Source organism: Saccoglossus kowalevskii, chromosome 13, assembly GCF_978046115.1.
Source record: "Saccoglossus kowalevskii chromosome 13, keSacKowa6.1, whole genome shotgun sequence".
Lineage (NCBI taxonomy): Eukaryota > Metazoa > Hemichordata > Enteropneusta > Harrimaniidae > Saccoglossus > Saccoglossus kowalevskii.
The window spans coordinates 35,636,839-35,650,999 of record NC_140653.1 but is presented as its reverse complement, the minus strand read 5'-3'; the positions used below and the strand labels follow the sequence as shown (position 1 = coordinate 35,650,999).

Genomic DNA, 14,161 nt, shown 5'->3' with positions numbered 1-14,161 from the left:
TCAGATGTAGGCACATCACGAGATCTCAAATGTCAATACAGCTACTTAATAACAATTACAGTATTCTCTCTATGGCACCTTAATAAAAGTGTACTCTTTTTAAATAGAATTCATAAAATTATTAAATGTTACAATATTCATTTTTAATTCTACATGAAAAAGAAAACAAACATTTGTAAACAATGATTAAATATTGGAAATAAATGCTTACAGTGTAGCTAATATTTCTATATCAGTATAATAGCAAATTTAAATGTCTATTCTAATTTATTATGATTTAAGGTGTAATTTAGAAATATGCATCAATCCTAATCCATTCTATCTTCCTAAAAATGATGAAACATCTGATGTGTTTAATCAGCTGATGTTGTTGCTATAGTGATAGTGACAGCTGATGAACAAGTTGACTTCAAAGATATATTTAGATATATTTTCATTCACCTTGTATAAATCTATCAGCAATTTGTGTTGAAATTATCTGTGATGGAATGCATTTCCACTTACTCATCAAAGCGTGACAAGTTAATAACAATGCCATTTTACTAGATTATTACCATCATTTTTGATAACATTTTTGTTTGCTGGAATCAGAGTTGATGTAAATAAATATTAATTATTAATTAAAATTAGCACTGAAATTAAGATAGTAATTATTGCAATGATGTATTACAAAACAGTATATATCAGATTATAGTGTCAGTAATGAGTTTTATAACATCAGTGCTGTTATTAAATACAATATGTCAGATTAGTGAGTTTAATGTTTTGTTATACATGCCTGCTGTTACATTGCAATTGTAGAATACATGTTGTCAACATTAATGATATCATATATTACATGACTACACTGATATTGACAAAATAAATAAATGTTACTGATGTACATTTGCTCTGTATTTTCAGAGTTGTCTCATTCTTTTCACATTAAAATTTAACTTTCACAAATACATTATTTACAACAATTCTGACTACCGGTCCTCAGATACAAATAATCTTCTTAGGAGAGCTTCCCAAGATCTAACAGTGAAAAACAACTATGGAGATTTACTGTTGGATCTTTGTATTGCCTCTGATTTGACAATTTTGAATGGTAGATGTATGGGGGACACCACAGGTAAATTTACCTGTCATCAACGCAAGGGTAGCAGTATTGTTGATTACACAATTGTCAGTAATGACTTTTTTACCAAATATAAGTTATTTAATGTGCACCAGCTAAATCTGTCACTGTCCGACCACTGTCAGATTTCTTGTCAGTTTGAAACAAATGCAGTATGCGATAGAACACTGCAAAAACCTCAGGATAAAAATGATGATGTAACTGCACAAACCAATGTTTCATACATGTGGGATAATGAATCAAGTTATCGTTTCAGTTGTGCATTACAGGGTGAAAATATAAACAGGTTAATTAACAATTTCAACAATACAAATTTTTCCAACACCCAGCAGTCAATTAACACTGCAAGCATGTTATTAACTGACATATATCTTGAGGCAGCTGGTAAAAGTTTAAACAAAAATTACCATAAAAATATCAGAAAAAAGCATAAAAAAAAGAAAAAACCAAAATGGTACAGCAATGATCTTTCAGTTATGAAAAAAGACATTCAAAAGCTGTCCAGTAAATTATGTTTAGACCCATTTAATAAAGAATTAAGATCTCAATGTTACAATCTAAAAAAGAATTACAAACATTCTCTCAAAAGAAAAAAGAGAGAATTCAATAACAGTATTTTAAATAAACTAGATAATTTGAGTAAATCAAACCCAAATGATTATTGGGACCTCATAAAAGAATTAAAATGTGATGAGAATGATTCAAAAAATGAAAACATTGAGAGCCAAAAATGGTTTAAACATTTCCAGAATTTAAATTCTCAAACATCACAAAATAATATCAATATAACCATGGATAATGAAAAAAATCAAGGTAACAGTTTCCATATAGATATTCTGAATTAGGGAGGTACCCTCTTGCAATACAGGGTACAAAACAATTGTTAAAATATTGGATGAGGGTTCAGGAAATGCCTGAAAATACATAAGTATGTGAAGCATACAAGCTTGGTATTAAGATGCATGATTCTGGTACTAAAAACTGGGTATCTGGTGTGAAAAAGATTTTGAAAAACCTAAATTTAAGTAATATCTGGAAAGATGGGCAAATTAAATACAGCAATGCTACTATTGAAGACATTACAGAAAAACTTAAAATGCAATTCCAGAAAAAAAGTAAAGAATGCATGTTTGATGATGATAAGGGCATGCATCACAAAAACAAATTGAGAACATACAGAGAAATAAAAACTGATTTTTCTTTTGAGAAATACCTCCAAATAATTAAAAATCCACTATATCATGCTGCAGTGACTAAACTTAGAATAAGTGCCCACCGTTTACAGATTGAATCAGGCAGATACAAAAACATCTCCATCTCTGATAGAATATGTCCTGTCTGTGATCTTGGAGAAATTGAAGATGAGAAACATTTCCTTTTCACGTGTCAGCTATATGATAAAGAGAGAACCAGCCTTTTTACTAAACATAAAATGTATGGAGAGACATTAATAAACATATTAAATAATAAAAACGATCACATAATTAAAGACGTTTCAAAACACATTTATACTTGCTTTATGCTTAGTGAGCAAAAAATCAAACAATAACTTCAGTACCAGCTGCCTCAAAAAAAAACCCACAAAACACAGATTTACATTTATTTACATTATATTACAATTATTCATTTATCTCTTATTGTGAGATATGTATTTATTTCATTCATTTACAGTATTTTTAGTATTTCCTTTTATTTTCATTTTTTTTATTATTACATGTTTTTGACTTTATTGTACTTTATGTCAAGATCTCAAATGGGATACGATAGCAATAAAGAATTACTTACTTACTTACTTACTTACATACATTTATTTCTAGCCCCCCCCCCCCCCCCCCCGTCAGTTACGGAATCATATCAGACATTTATAAAATTGTCAAAAATTCTAGAAATTGCTGCTCTAGAAAAATGTTGTAAATTAACAGTTATTAATTTGTTTTATAACATTTTTTACTCATATTATTCTATTTATTTCCATACAGCCTGCCTGGCCGTCATGTTTCCTTTGTGTGAGAACCAGATTCTGTTGAATATTGCTGAACTAAGTCGTAATGTTGACGATCTACTGCCGATGGAAAAACATCATGTCTTCAGACTTTATGAAACCATTGCAAAGAAATACCCACAGGTAGAAAAAATATTCTAATATATTCAGCACCAGACAAAATGTCAACAGTGTTGAGCTCTTGGCATTAAGTGCCACACTAATGTTGCTCTATACATTGTCAACAGTGTTCAACTCTTGGCATTGAGTGCCACACAAATGTTACTCTATACAATGTCAACAGTGTTCAACTCTTGGCATTAAGTGCCACACAAATGTTACTCTATACAATGTCAACAGTGTTCAACTCTTGGCATTAAGTGCCACACAAATGTTACTCTATACATTGTCAACAGTGTTCAACTCTTGGCATTAAGTGCCACACAAATGTTACTCTATACAATGTCAACAGTGTTCAACTCTTGGCATTAAGTGCCACACTAATGTTACTCTATACATTGTCAACAGTGTTCAACTCTTGGCATTAAGTGCCACACTAATGTTGCTCTATACATTGTCAACAGTGTTCAACTCTTGGCATCAAGTGCCACACAAATGTTACTCTATACATTGTCAACAGTGTTCAACTCTTGGCATTAAGTGCCACACTAATGTTGCTCTATACATTGTCAACAGTGTTCAACTTTTGGCATTAAGTGTCACACAAATGTTACTCTATACAATGTCAACAGTGTTTAACTCTTGGCATTGAGTGCCACACAAATGTTACTCTATACGATGTCAACAGTGATCAACTCTTGGCATTAAGTGCCACACAAATGTTACTCTATACAATGTCAACAGTGTTTAACTCTTGGCATTGAGTGCCACACAAATGTTACTTTATACGATGTCAACAGTGTTCAACTCTTGGCATTGAGTGCCACACAAATGTTACTCTATACAATGTCAACAGTGTTCAACTCTTGGCATTAAGTGCCACACAAATGTTACTCTATACAATGTCAACAGTGTTCAACTCTTGGCATTGAGTGCCACACAAATGTTGTTCTATACAATGTCAACAGTGTTTAACTCTTGGCATTAAGTGCTACACAAATGTTACTCTATACAATGTCAACAGTGTTCAACTCTTGGCATTAAGTGCCACACAAATGTTACTCTATACATTGTCAACAGTGTTCAACTCTTGGCATTAAGTGCCACACAAATGTTACTCTATACAATGTCAACAGTGTTCCATTCTTGGCATTGAGTGTCACACAAATGTTGCTCTATACATTGTCAACAGTGTTCAACTCTTGGCATTGAGTGCCACACAAATGTTACTCTATACAATGTCAACAGTGTTCAACTCTTGGCATTAAGTGCCACACAAATGTTACTCTATACAATGTCAACAGTGTTCAACTCTTGGCATTGAGTGCCACACAAATGTTACTCTATACAATGTCAACAGTGTTCAACTCTTGGCATTGAGTGCCACACAAATGTTACTCTATACAATGTCAACAGTGTTCAACTCTTGGCATTGAGTGCCACACAAATGTTGTTCTATACAATGTCAACAGTGTTCAACTCTTGGCATTAAGCGCCACACAAATGTTACTCTATACATTGTCAACAGTGTTCAACTCTTGGCATTAAGTGCCACACAAATGTTACTCTATACATTGTCAACAGTGTTCAACTCTTGGCATTAAGTGCCACACAAATGCTACTCTATACAATGTCAACAGTGTTCAACTCTTGGCATTAAGTGCCACACAAATGTTACTCTATACAATGTCAACAGTGTTCAACTCTTGGCATTGAGTGCTACACAAATGTTACTCTATACATTGTCAACAGTGTTCAACTCTTGGCATTAAGTGCCACACAAATGTTAGTCTATACAATGTCAACAGTGTTCAAGTCTTGGCATTGAGTGCCACACAAATGTTACTCTATACATTGTCAACAGTGTTCAACTCTTGGCATTGAGTGCCACACAAATGTTACTCTATACAATGTCAACAGTGTTCAACTCTTGGCATTAAGTGCTACACAAATGTTACTCTATACATTGTCAACAGTGTTCAACTCTTGGCATTAAGTGCCACACAAATGTTACTCTATACAATGTCAACAGTGTTCAACTCTTGGCATTAAGTGCCACACAAATGTTACTCTATACAATGTCAACAGTGTTCAACTCTTGGCATTAAGTGCCACACAAATGTTACTCTATACAATGTCAACAGTGTTCAACTCTTGGCATTTAGTGCCACACAAATGTTACTCTATACAATGTCAACAGTGTTCAACTCTTGGCATTGAGTGCCACACAAATGTTACTCTATACAATGTCAACAGTGTTCAACTCTTGGCATTAAGTGCTACACAAATGTTACTCTATACATTGTCAACAGTGTTCAACTCTTGGCATTAAGTGCTACACAAATGTTACTCTATACAATGTCAACAGTGTTCAACTCTTGGCATTGAGTGCTACACAAATGTTACTCTATACATTGTCAACAGTGTTCAACTCTTGGCATTAAGTGCCACACAAATGTTACTCTATACAATGTCAACAGTGTTCAACTCTTGGCATTTAGTGCCACACAAATGTTACTCTATACAATGTCAACAGTGTTCAACTCTTGGCATTGAGTGCCACACAAATGTTACTCTATACAATGTCAACAGTGTTCAACTCTTGGCATTAAGTGCTACACAAATGTTACTCTATACATTGTCAACAGTGTTCAACTCTTGGCATTAAGTGCTACACAAATGTTACTCTATACATTGTCAACAGTGTTCAACTCTTGGCATTAAGTGCTACACAAATGTTACTCTATACAATGTCAACAGTGTTCAACTCTTGGCATTGAGTGCTACACAAATGTTACTCTATACATTGTCAACAGTGTTCAACTCTTGGCATTAAGTGCTACACAAATGTTACTCTATACAATGTCAACAGTGTTCAACTCTTGGCATTAAGTGCCACACAAATGTTACTCTATACATTGTCAACAGTGTTCAACTCTTGGCATTAAGTGCTACACAAATGTTACTCTATACAATGTCAACAGTGTTCAACTCTTGGCATTAAGTGCTACACAAATGTTACTCTATACATTGTCAACAGTGTTCAACTCTTGGCATTAAGTGCCACACAAATGTTACTCTATACAATGTCAACAGTGTTCAACTCTTGGCATTAAGTGCCACACAAATGTTACTCTATACAATGTCAACAGTGTTCAACTCTTGGCATTAAGTGCCACACAAATGTTACTCTATACAATGTCAACAGTGTTCAACTCTTGGCATTTAGTGCCACACAAATGTTACTCTATACAATGTCAACAGTGTTCAACTCTTGGCATTGAGTGCCACACAAATGTTACTCTATACAATGTCAACAGTGTTCAACTCTTGGCATTAAGTGCTACACAAATGTTACTCTATACATTGTCAACAGTGTTCAACTCTTGGCATTAAGTGCTACACAAATGTTACTCTATACAATGTCAACAGTGTTCAACTCTTGGCATTGAGTGCTACACAAATGTTACTCTATACATTGTCAACAGTGTTCAACTCTTGGCATTAAGTGCCACACAAATGTTACTCTATACAATGTCAACAGTGTTCAACTCTTGGCATTTAGTGCCACACAAATGTTACTCTATACAATGTCAACAGTGTTCAACTCTTGGCATTGAGTGCCACACAAATGTTACTCTATACAATGTCAACAGTGTTCAACTCTTGGCATTAAGTGCTACACAAATGTTACTCTATACATTGTCAACAGTGTTCAACTCTTGGCATTAAGTGCTACACAAATGTTACTCTATACATTGTCAACAGTGTTCAACTCTTGGCATTAAGTGCTACACAAATGTTACTCTATACAATGTCAACAGTGTTCAACTCTTGGCATTGAGTGCTACACAAATGTTACTCTATACATTGTCAACAGTGTTCAACTCTTGGCATTAAGTGCTACACAAATGTTACTCTATACAATGTCAACAGTGTTCAACTCTTGGCATTAAGTGCCACACAAATGTTACTCTATACATTGTCAACAGTGTTCAACTCTTGGCATTAAGTGCTACACAAATGTTACTCTATACAATGTCAACAGTGTTCAACTCTTGGCATTGAGTGCTACACAAATGTTACTCTATACATTGTCAACAGTGTTCAACTCTTGGCATTAAGTGCTACACAAATGTTACTCTATACAATGTCAACAGTGTTCAACTCTTGGCATTAAGTGCCACACAAATGTTACTCTATACAATGTCAACAGTGTTCAACTCTTGGCATTAAGTGCCACACAAATGTTACTCTATACATTGTCAACAGTGTTCAACTCTTGGCATTAAGTGCCACACAAATGTTACTCTATACAATGTCAACAGTGTTCAACTCTTGGCATTAAGTGCTACACAAATGTTACTCTATACATTGTCAACAGTGTTCAACTCTTGGCATTAAGTGCTACACAAATGTTACTCTATACAATGTCAACAGTGTTCAACTCTTGGCATTGAGTGCCACACAAATGTTACTCTATACATTGTCAACAGTGTTCAACTCTTGGCATTGAGTGCCACACAAATGTTACTCTATACAATGTCAACAGTGTTCAACTCTTGGCATTGAGTGCTACACAAATGTTACTCTATACATTGTCAACAGTGTTCAACTCTTGGCATTAAGTGCTACACAAATGTTACTCTATACAATGTCAACAGTGTTCAACTCTTGGCATTAAGTGCCACACAAATGTTACTCTATACAATGTCAACAGTGTTCAACTCTTGGCATTAAGTGCCACACAAATGTTACTCTATACAATGTCAACAGTGTTCAACTCTTGGCATTAAGTGCCACACAAATGTTACTCTATACAATGTCAACAGTGTTCAACTCTTGGCATTTAGTGCCACACAAATGTTACTCTATACAATGTCAACAGTGTTCAACTCTTGGCATTGAGTGCCACACAAATGTTACTCTATACAATGTCAACAGTGTTCAACTCTTGGCATTAAGTGCTACACAAATGTTACTCTATACATTGTCAACAGTGTTCAACTCTTGGCATTAAGTGCTACACAAATGTTACTCTATACATTGTCAACAGTGTTCAACTCTTGGCATTGAGTGCTACACAAATGTTACTCTATACATTGTCAACAGTGTTCAACTCTTGGCATTAAGTGCCACACAAATGTTACTCTATACAATGTCAACAGTGTTCAACTCTTGGCATTTAGTGCCACACAAATGTTACTCTATACAATGTCAACAGTGTTCAACTCTTGGCATTGAGTGCCACACAAATGTTACTCTATACAATGTCAACAGTGTTCAACTCTTGGCATTAAGTGCTACACAAATGTTACTCTATACATTGTCAACAGTGTTCAACTCTTGGCATTAAGTGCTACACAAATGTTACTCTATACATTGTCAACAGTGTTCAACTCTTGGCATTAAGTGCTACACAAATGTTACTCTATACAATGTCAACAGTGTTCAACTCTTGGCATTGAGTGCTACACAAATGTTACTCTATACATTGTCAACAGTGTTCAACTCTTGGCATTAAGTGCTACACAAATGTTACTCTATACAATGTCAACAGTGTTCAACTCTTGGCATTAAGTGCCACACAAATGTTACTCTATACATTGTCAACAGTGTTCAACTCTTGGCATTAAGTGCTACACAAATGTTACTCTATACAATGTCAACAGTGTTCAACTCTTGGCATTGAGTGCTACACAAATGTTACTCTATACATTGTCAACAGTGTTCAACTCTTGGCATTAAGTGCTACACAAATGTTACTCTATACAATGTCAACAGTGTTCAACTCTTGGCATTAAGTGCCACACAAATGTTACTCTATACAATGTCAACAGTGTTCAACTCTTGGCATTAAGTGCCACACAAATGTTACTCTATACATTGTCAACAGTGTTCAACTCTTGGCATTAAGTGCCACACAAATGTTACTCTATACAATGTCAACAGTGTTCAACTCTTGGCATTAAGTGCTACACAAATGTTACTCTATACATTGTCAACAGTGTTCAACTCTTGGCATTAAGTGCTACACAAATGTTACTCTATACAATGTCAACAGTGTTCAACTCTTGGCATTGAGTGCCACACAAATGTTACTCTATACATTGTCAACAGTGTTCAACTCTTGGCATTGAGTGCCACACAAATGTTACTCTATACAATGTCAACAGTGTTCAACTCTTGGCATTGAGTGCTACACAAATGTTACTCTATACATTGTCAACAGTGTTCAACTCTTGGCATTAAGTGCTACACAAATGTTACTCTATACAATGTCAACAGTGTTCAACTCTTGGCATTAAGTGCCACACAAATGTTACTCTATACAATGTCAACAGTGTTCAACTCTTGGCATTAAGTGCTACACAAATGTTACTCTATACAATGTCAACAGTGTTCAACTCTTGGCATTAAGTGCCACACAAATGTTACTCCATACAATGTCAACAGTGTTCAACTCTTGGCATTTAGTGCCACACAAATGTTACTCTATACAATGTCAACAGTGTTCAACTCTTGGCATTGAGTGCCACACAAATGTTACTCTATACAATGTCAACAGTGTTCAACTCTTGGCATTAAGTGCTACACAAATGTTACTCTATACATTGTCAACAGTGTTCAACTCTTGGCATTAAGTGCTACACAAATGTTACTCTATACAATGTCAACAGTGTTCAACTCTTGGCATTGAGTGCTACACAAATGTTACTCTATACATTGTCAACAGTGTTCAACTCTTGGCATTAAGTGCTACACAAATGTTACTCTATACAATGTCAACAGTGTTCAACTCTTGGCATTAAGTGCCACACAAATGTTACTCTATACATTGTCAACAGTGTTCAACTCTTGGCATTAAGTGCTACACAAATGTTACTCTATACAATGTCAACAGTGTTCAACTCTTGGCATTGAGTGCTACACAAATGTTACTCTATACATTGTCAACAGTGTTCAACTCTTGGCATTAAGTGCTACACAAATGTTACTCTATACAATGTCAACAGTGTTCAACTCTTGGCATTAAGTGCCACACAAATGTTACTCTATACAATGTCAACAGTGTTCAACTCTTGGCATTAAGTGCCACACAAATGTTACTCTATACATTGTCAACAGTGTTCAACTCTTGGCATTAAGTGCCACACAAATGTTACTCTATACAATGTCAACAGTGTTCAACTCTTGGCATTAAGTGCTACACAAATGTTACTCTATACAATGTCAACAGTGTTCAACTCTTGGCATTAAGTGCCACACAAATGTTACTCTATACAATGTCAACAGTGTTCAACTCTTGGCATTAAGTGCTACACAAATGTTACTCTATACAATGTCAACAGTGTTCAACTCTTGGCATTAAGTGCCACACAAATGTTACTCTATACAATGTCAACAGTGTTCAACTCTTGGCATTAAGTGCCACACAAATGTTACTCTATACAATGTCAACAGTGTTCAACTCTTGGCATTAAGTGCTACACAAATGTTACTCTATACAATGTCAACAGTGTTCAACTCTTGGCATTAAGTGCTACACAAATGTTACTCTATACAATGTCAACAGTGTTCAACTCTTGGCATTAAGTGCCACACAAATGTTACTCTATACAATGTCAACAGTGTTCAACTCTTGGCATTGAGTGCTACACAAATGTTACTCTATACAATGTCAACAGTGTTCAACTCTTGGCATTAAGTGCCACACAAATGTTACTCTATACATTGTCAACAGTGTTCAACTCTTGGCATTGAGTGCCACACAAATGTTACTCTATACATTGTCAACAGTGTTCAACTCTTGGCATTGAGTGCCACACAAATGTTACTCTATACAATGTCAACAGTGTTCAACTCTTGGCATTGAGTGCTACACAAATGTTACTCTATGCAATGTCAACAGTGTTCAACTATAAAATAATGTAGCAATGAATTTCTCCGATGTCAGTGACATTCAAAATGCCATAAAATGATCAAATCATAAAGATTCCTATCAATGGAAATTAACAGCAGTTAAAAAAATCAAAAAAAAAAAATCAATTTGCATTTTTAAAATCAATGTAAACAAAATCTCAAGTGTATTGCTATTGTAATAAATGAATTAATTGTTGTAATCACATGGTGTACTGTAGTTAACCTATGATGTATTGCAGCAATCTCATGGTGTATTGTGGTAATCCTATGGTATATTATTGTAATCCAATGGTGTATTGTGGTAATCCCATGGTGCATTGTGGTAATCCCATGGTGCATTGTGGTAATCCCATGGTGTATTGTGGTAATATCATGGTGTATTGTGCTACTCTCATGGTGTATTGTGGTCATCTCATGGTGTACTGTGGTAAACCTGGAGTGTATTGTGGTAATCCCGTTGTGCATTGTGGTAATCCCATGGTGCATTGTGGTAATCCCAAGGTACATTGTGGTAATTCCACGGTGTATTGTGGTAATCCCATGGAGAATTGTATTAATCCCATGGTGCATTGTGGTAACCCCATGGTGCATTGTGGTAATCCCAAGGAGTCCTGTGGTAATCCCATGGTGCATTGTGGTAATCCCATAATGTATTGTGGTAACCCCATGGTTTACTGTGGCAATCCCATGGGGTACTGTGGCAATCCCATGGAGAACTGTGGTAATCCCATGGAGTACTGTGGTAATCCCATGGAGTACTGTGGCAATTCCATGGAGTAATGTGGTAATCCCATGGAGTACTGTGGCAATTCCATGGAGTACTGTGGCAATCCCATGGAGTACTGTGGCAATTCCATGGAGTAATGTGGTAATCCCATGGAGTACTGTGGCAATTCCATGGAGTAATGTGGTAATCCCATGGAGTACTGTGGCAATCCCATGGAGTACTGTGGCAATCCCATGGAGTACTGTGGCAATCCCATGGAGTACTGTGGCAATCCCATGGAGTACTGTGGCCATCCCATGGAGTACTGTGGCCATCCCATGGAGTACTGTGGCAATCCCATGGAGTACTGTGGCAATCCCATGGAGTACTGTGGCAATCCCATGGAGTACTGTGGCAATCCCATGGAGTACTGTTGTAATCCCATGGAGTACTGTGGCAATTCCATGGAGAACTGTGGCAATCCCATGGAGTACTGTGGCAATCCCATGGAGTACTGTGGCAATCCCATGGAGTACCGTGGTAATCCCATTGAGTACTGTGGCAATCCCATGGAGTACTGTTGTAATCCCATGGAGTACTGTGGTAATCCCATGGAGTACTGTGGTAATCTCATGGAGTACTGTGGTAAATCTATAATGCATTGTGTTATTCCCATGATGCATTGTGGTTATTCTATTATTGAGTGTAGATTGTACAGATTCACATATTAAACTTGATTTTCTTTCTTGAATTTCATTTCGTAAATGCATTTTCAGGTGATGTTATTGCATTTCTGCATTAGGGTTTTGGTTTTAAAATGGTTGAAAAAACATTGTTTGTTTTACACAAATCTGTCATGGTTGTTGTTTCAATTTGTTTTTATCAATTTTTCTTTTTACTCATTCCAAGAATGTTTATGACAGAATAGTTTCATGGATATTTTTAATACTCACCTTAGAGGGCACACTCCAAAGGCATCTGTTGAATCACACACCATATATAACCTCACATAATTGTGGCTGATTTGTTATAGATTCAAATGTGAGAAAACAAATCTTTAATAAATCAGTATGTTCTCCATATGTTCAACAAAAATGCATATGAAAATAAAATGTTGTACCATGTTTTACACAAGATAATTACATTGCCTCTTTTTTTCAGAAATTGTTGCCGTATTTCAAGTTCTTAGTAGCAGATTTTAATGATTCCTTGGTATCATCTGCATCTTTACCATGTCTTGCCATTCTATCTGACCACTATCCTGACATGTTTTGTGAATTCATCGATAAGCTGAGTATGATAGTTGAGAGACAGCCATATCATGTCCATTATGTTGATAAAATATTCACAAATGTAGCAAATCTCAATGAGGTAAGTTTTAATGATTATTAGGCCTGTAATTTGTAAATTTAATTTATTCATTTATAGTAGAGATGCAGTTTACCTGACAGGTATTTTAATTAGTTAATTAGGAAACCAAGATGACATCCCTTGTCCACAACACTATATATTTACGGAAAGCTTATTGTATGAATTTGAAAATATTTTGTATGGACACTGTAGTTTGAAATATGCACAAAAATGTGCTTTTTTGGTCAAAAGTGATTTTAAAAAAAATAGCTTCTAAACCATGCCTCTGTTTTCTGTCAAAATTGGTTTACGGGTACATCTGTTTACTATGAAGAAAGTGGCATCTTGAAAACTGTCTACCAGTTGTCAATTTTGCTGGGCAGCAGCTAAAATTTTACTAATTCAAGTTTATACATAAATTAACACCAACGGCGTCTAGGAGCTTTTTTTTTAAAGTTCTGGGATGTGCACTAAAAAGAAGCTGAGATAATTGCTAATTTGCATAACAATTCACACAGTAAGAAGTTTGCTAATGCTCATAATTAAAATGGCTGTAACAGTTCCAAATTTAAATGTATTATCGTTTTGTTAAAAGTTAAATATAGTGCATAATATGGAGATCCCGTCATTACTTTTTTTCACCATGTTTCTTTTTTATTATTTATGTACAACCTTGCTAAATCTTGCTAAGCCTTCAAAAGAGAGAATGTTTGCACTGTTATCTATACTTTAAAATCGTCTTTTGAGTATGTTCCATTATTCAAAATTCTACAAATTTGTAACAGTTAATAGCCATGACTGTTTGGATAATAAAAAGCTGAAAAAAAAAATTCACTCCCAAGTGCCCACGAACCTGCATCTCTACCTTAAAAGAGTACATGCACAGTATAGAAATATAAATACTTAACACAGAATAAAACAAGCCAATGATAAAATGATGAGAGCATGGCCTGACAATACA

At 35.3% G+C, this 14,161-nt stretch overlaps 1 protein-coding gene across 1 annotated transcript; it reads left to right on the top strand.

Annotated features, from left to right (window-relative positions):
• The first annotated feature begins 2,078 nt into the window (after positions 1 to 2,078).
• On the top strand, positions 2,079 to 14,021 carry LOC146735401 (uncharacterized). The gene is made up of 4 exons (XM_085507432.1): positions 2,079 to 2,235; positions 3,100 to 3,245; positions 13,012 to 13,221; positions 13,986 to 14,021. The coding sequence occupies exons 1-4, from the start codon at positions 2,079 to 2,081 to the stop codon at positions 14,019 to 14,021; spliced, it is 549 nt and encodes a 182-aa protein (XP_085363558.1).
• The last annotated feature ends 140 nt before the right edge of the window (positions 14,022 to 14,161 follow it).

Bases quoted from the DNA above. Each gene is read 5' to 3' on its own strand.
- LOC146735401 (XM_085507432.1), top strand. From the start codon at position 2,079: ATGCATGATTCTGGTACTAAAAACTGGGTATCTGGTGTGAAAAAGATT. The intron at 3,246-13,011 runs GTAGAAAAAATA...TCTTTTTTTCAG, and splicing joins TTGCAAAGAAATACCCACAG to AAATTGTTGCCGTATTTCAA. The intron at 13,222-13,985 runs GTAAGTTTTAAT...AATTTGTAACAG, and splicing joins ATGTAGCAAATCTCAATGAG to TTAATAGCCATGACTGTTTG.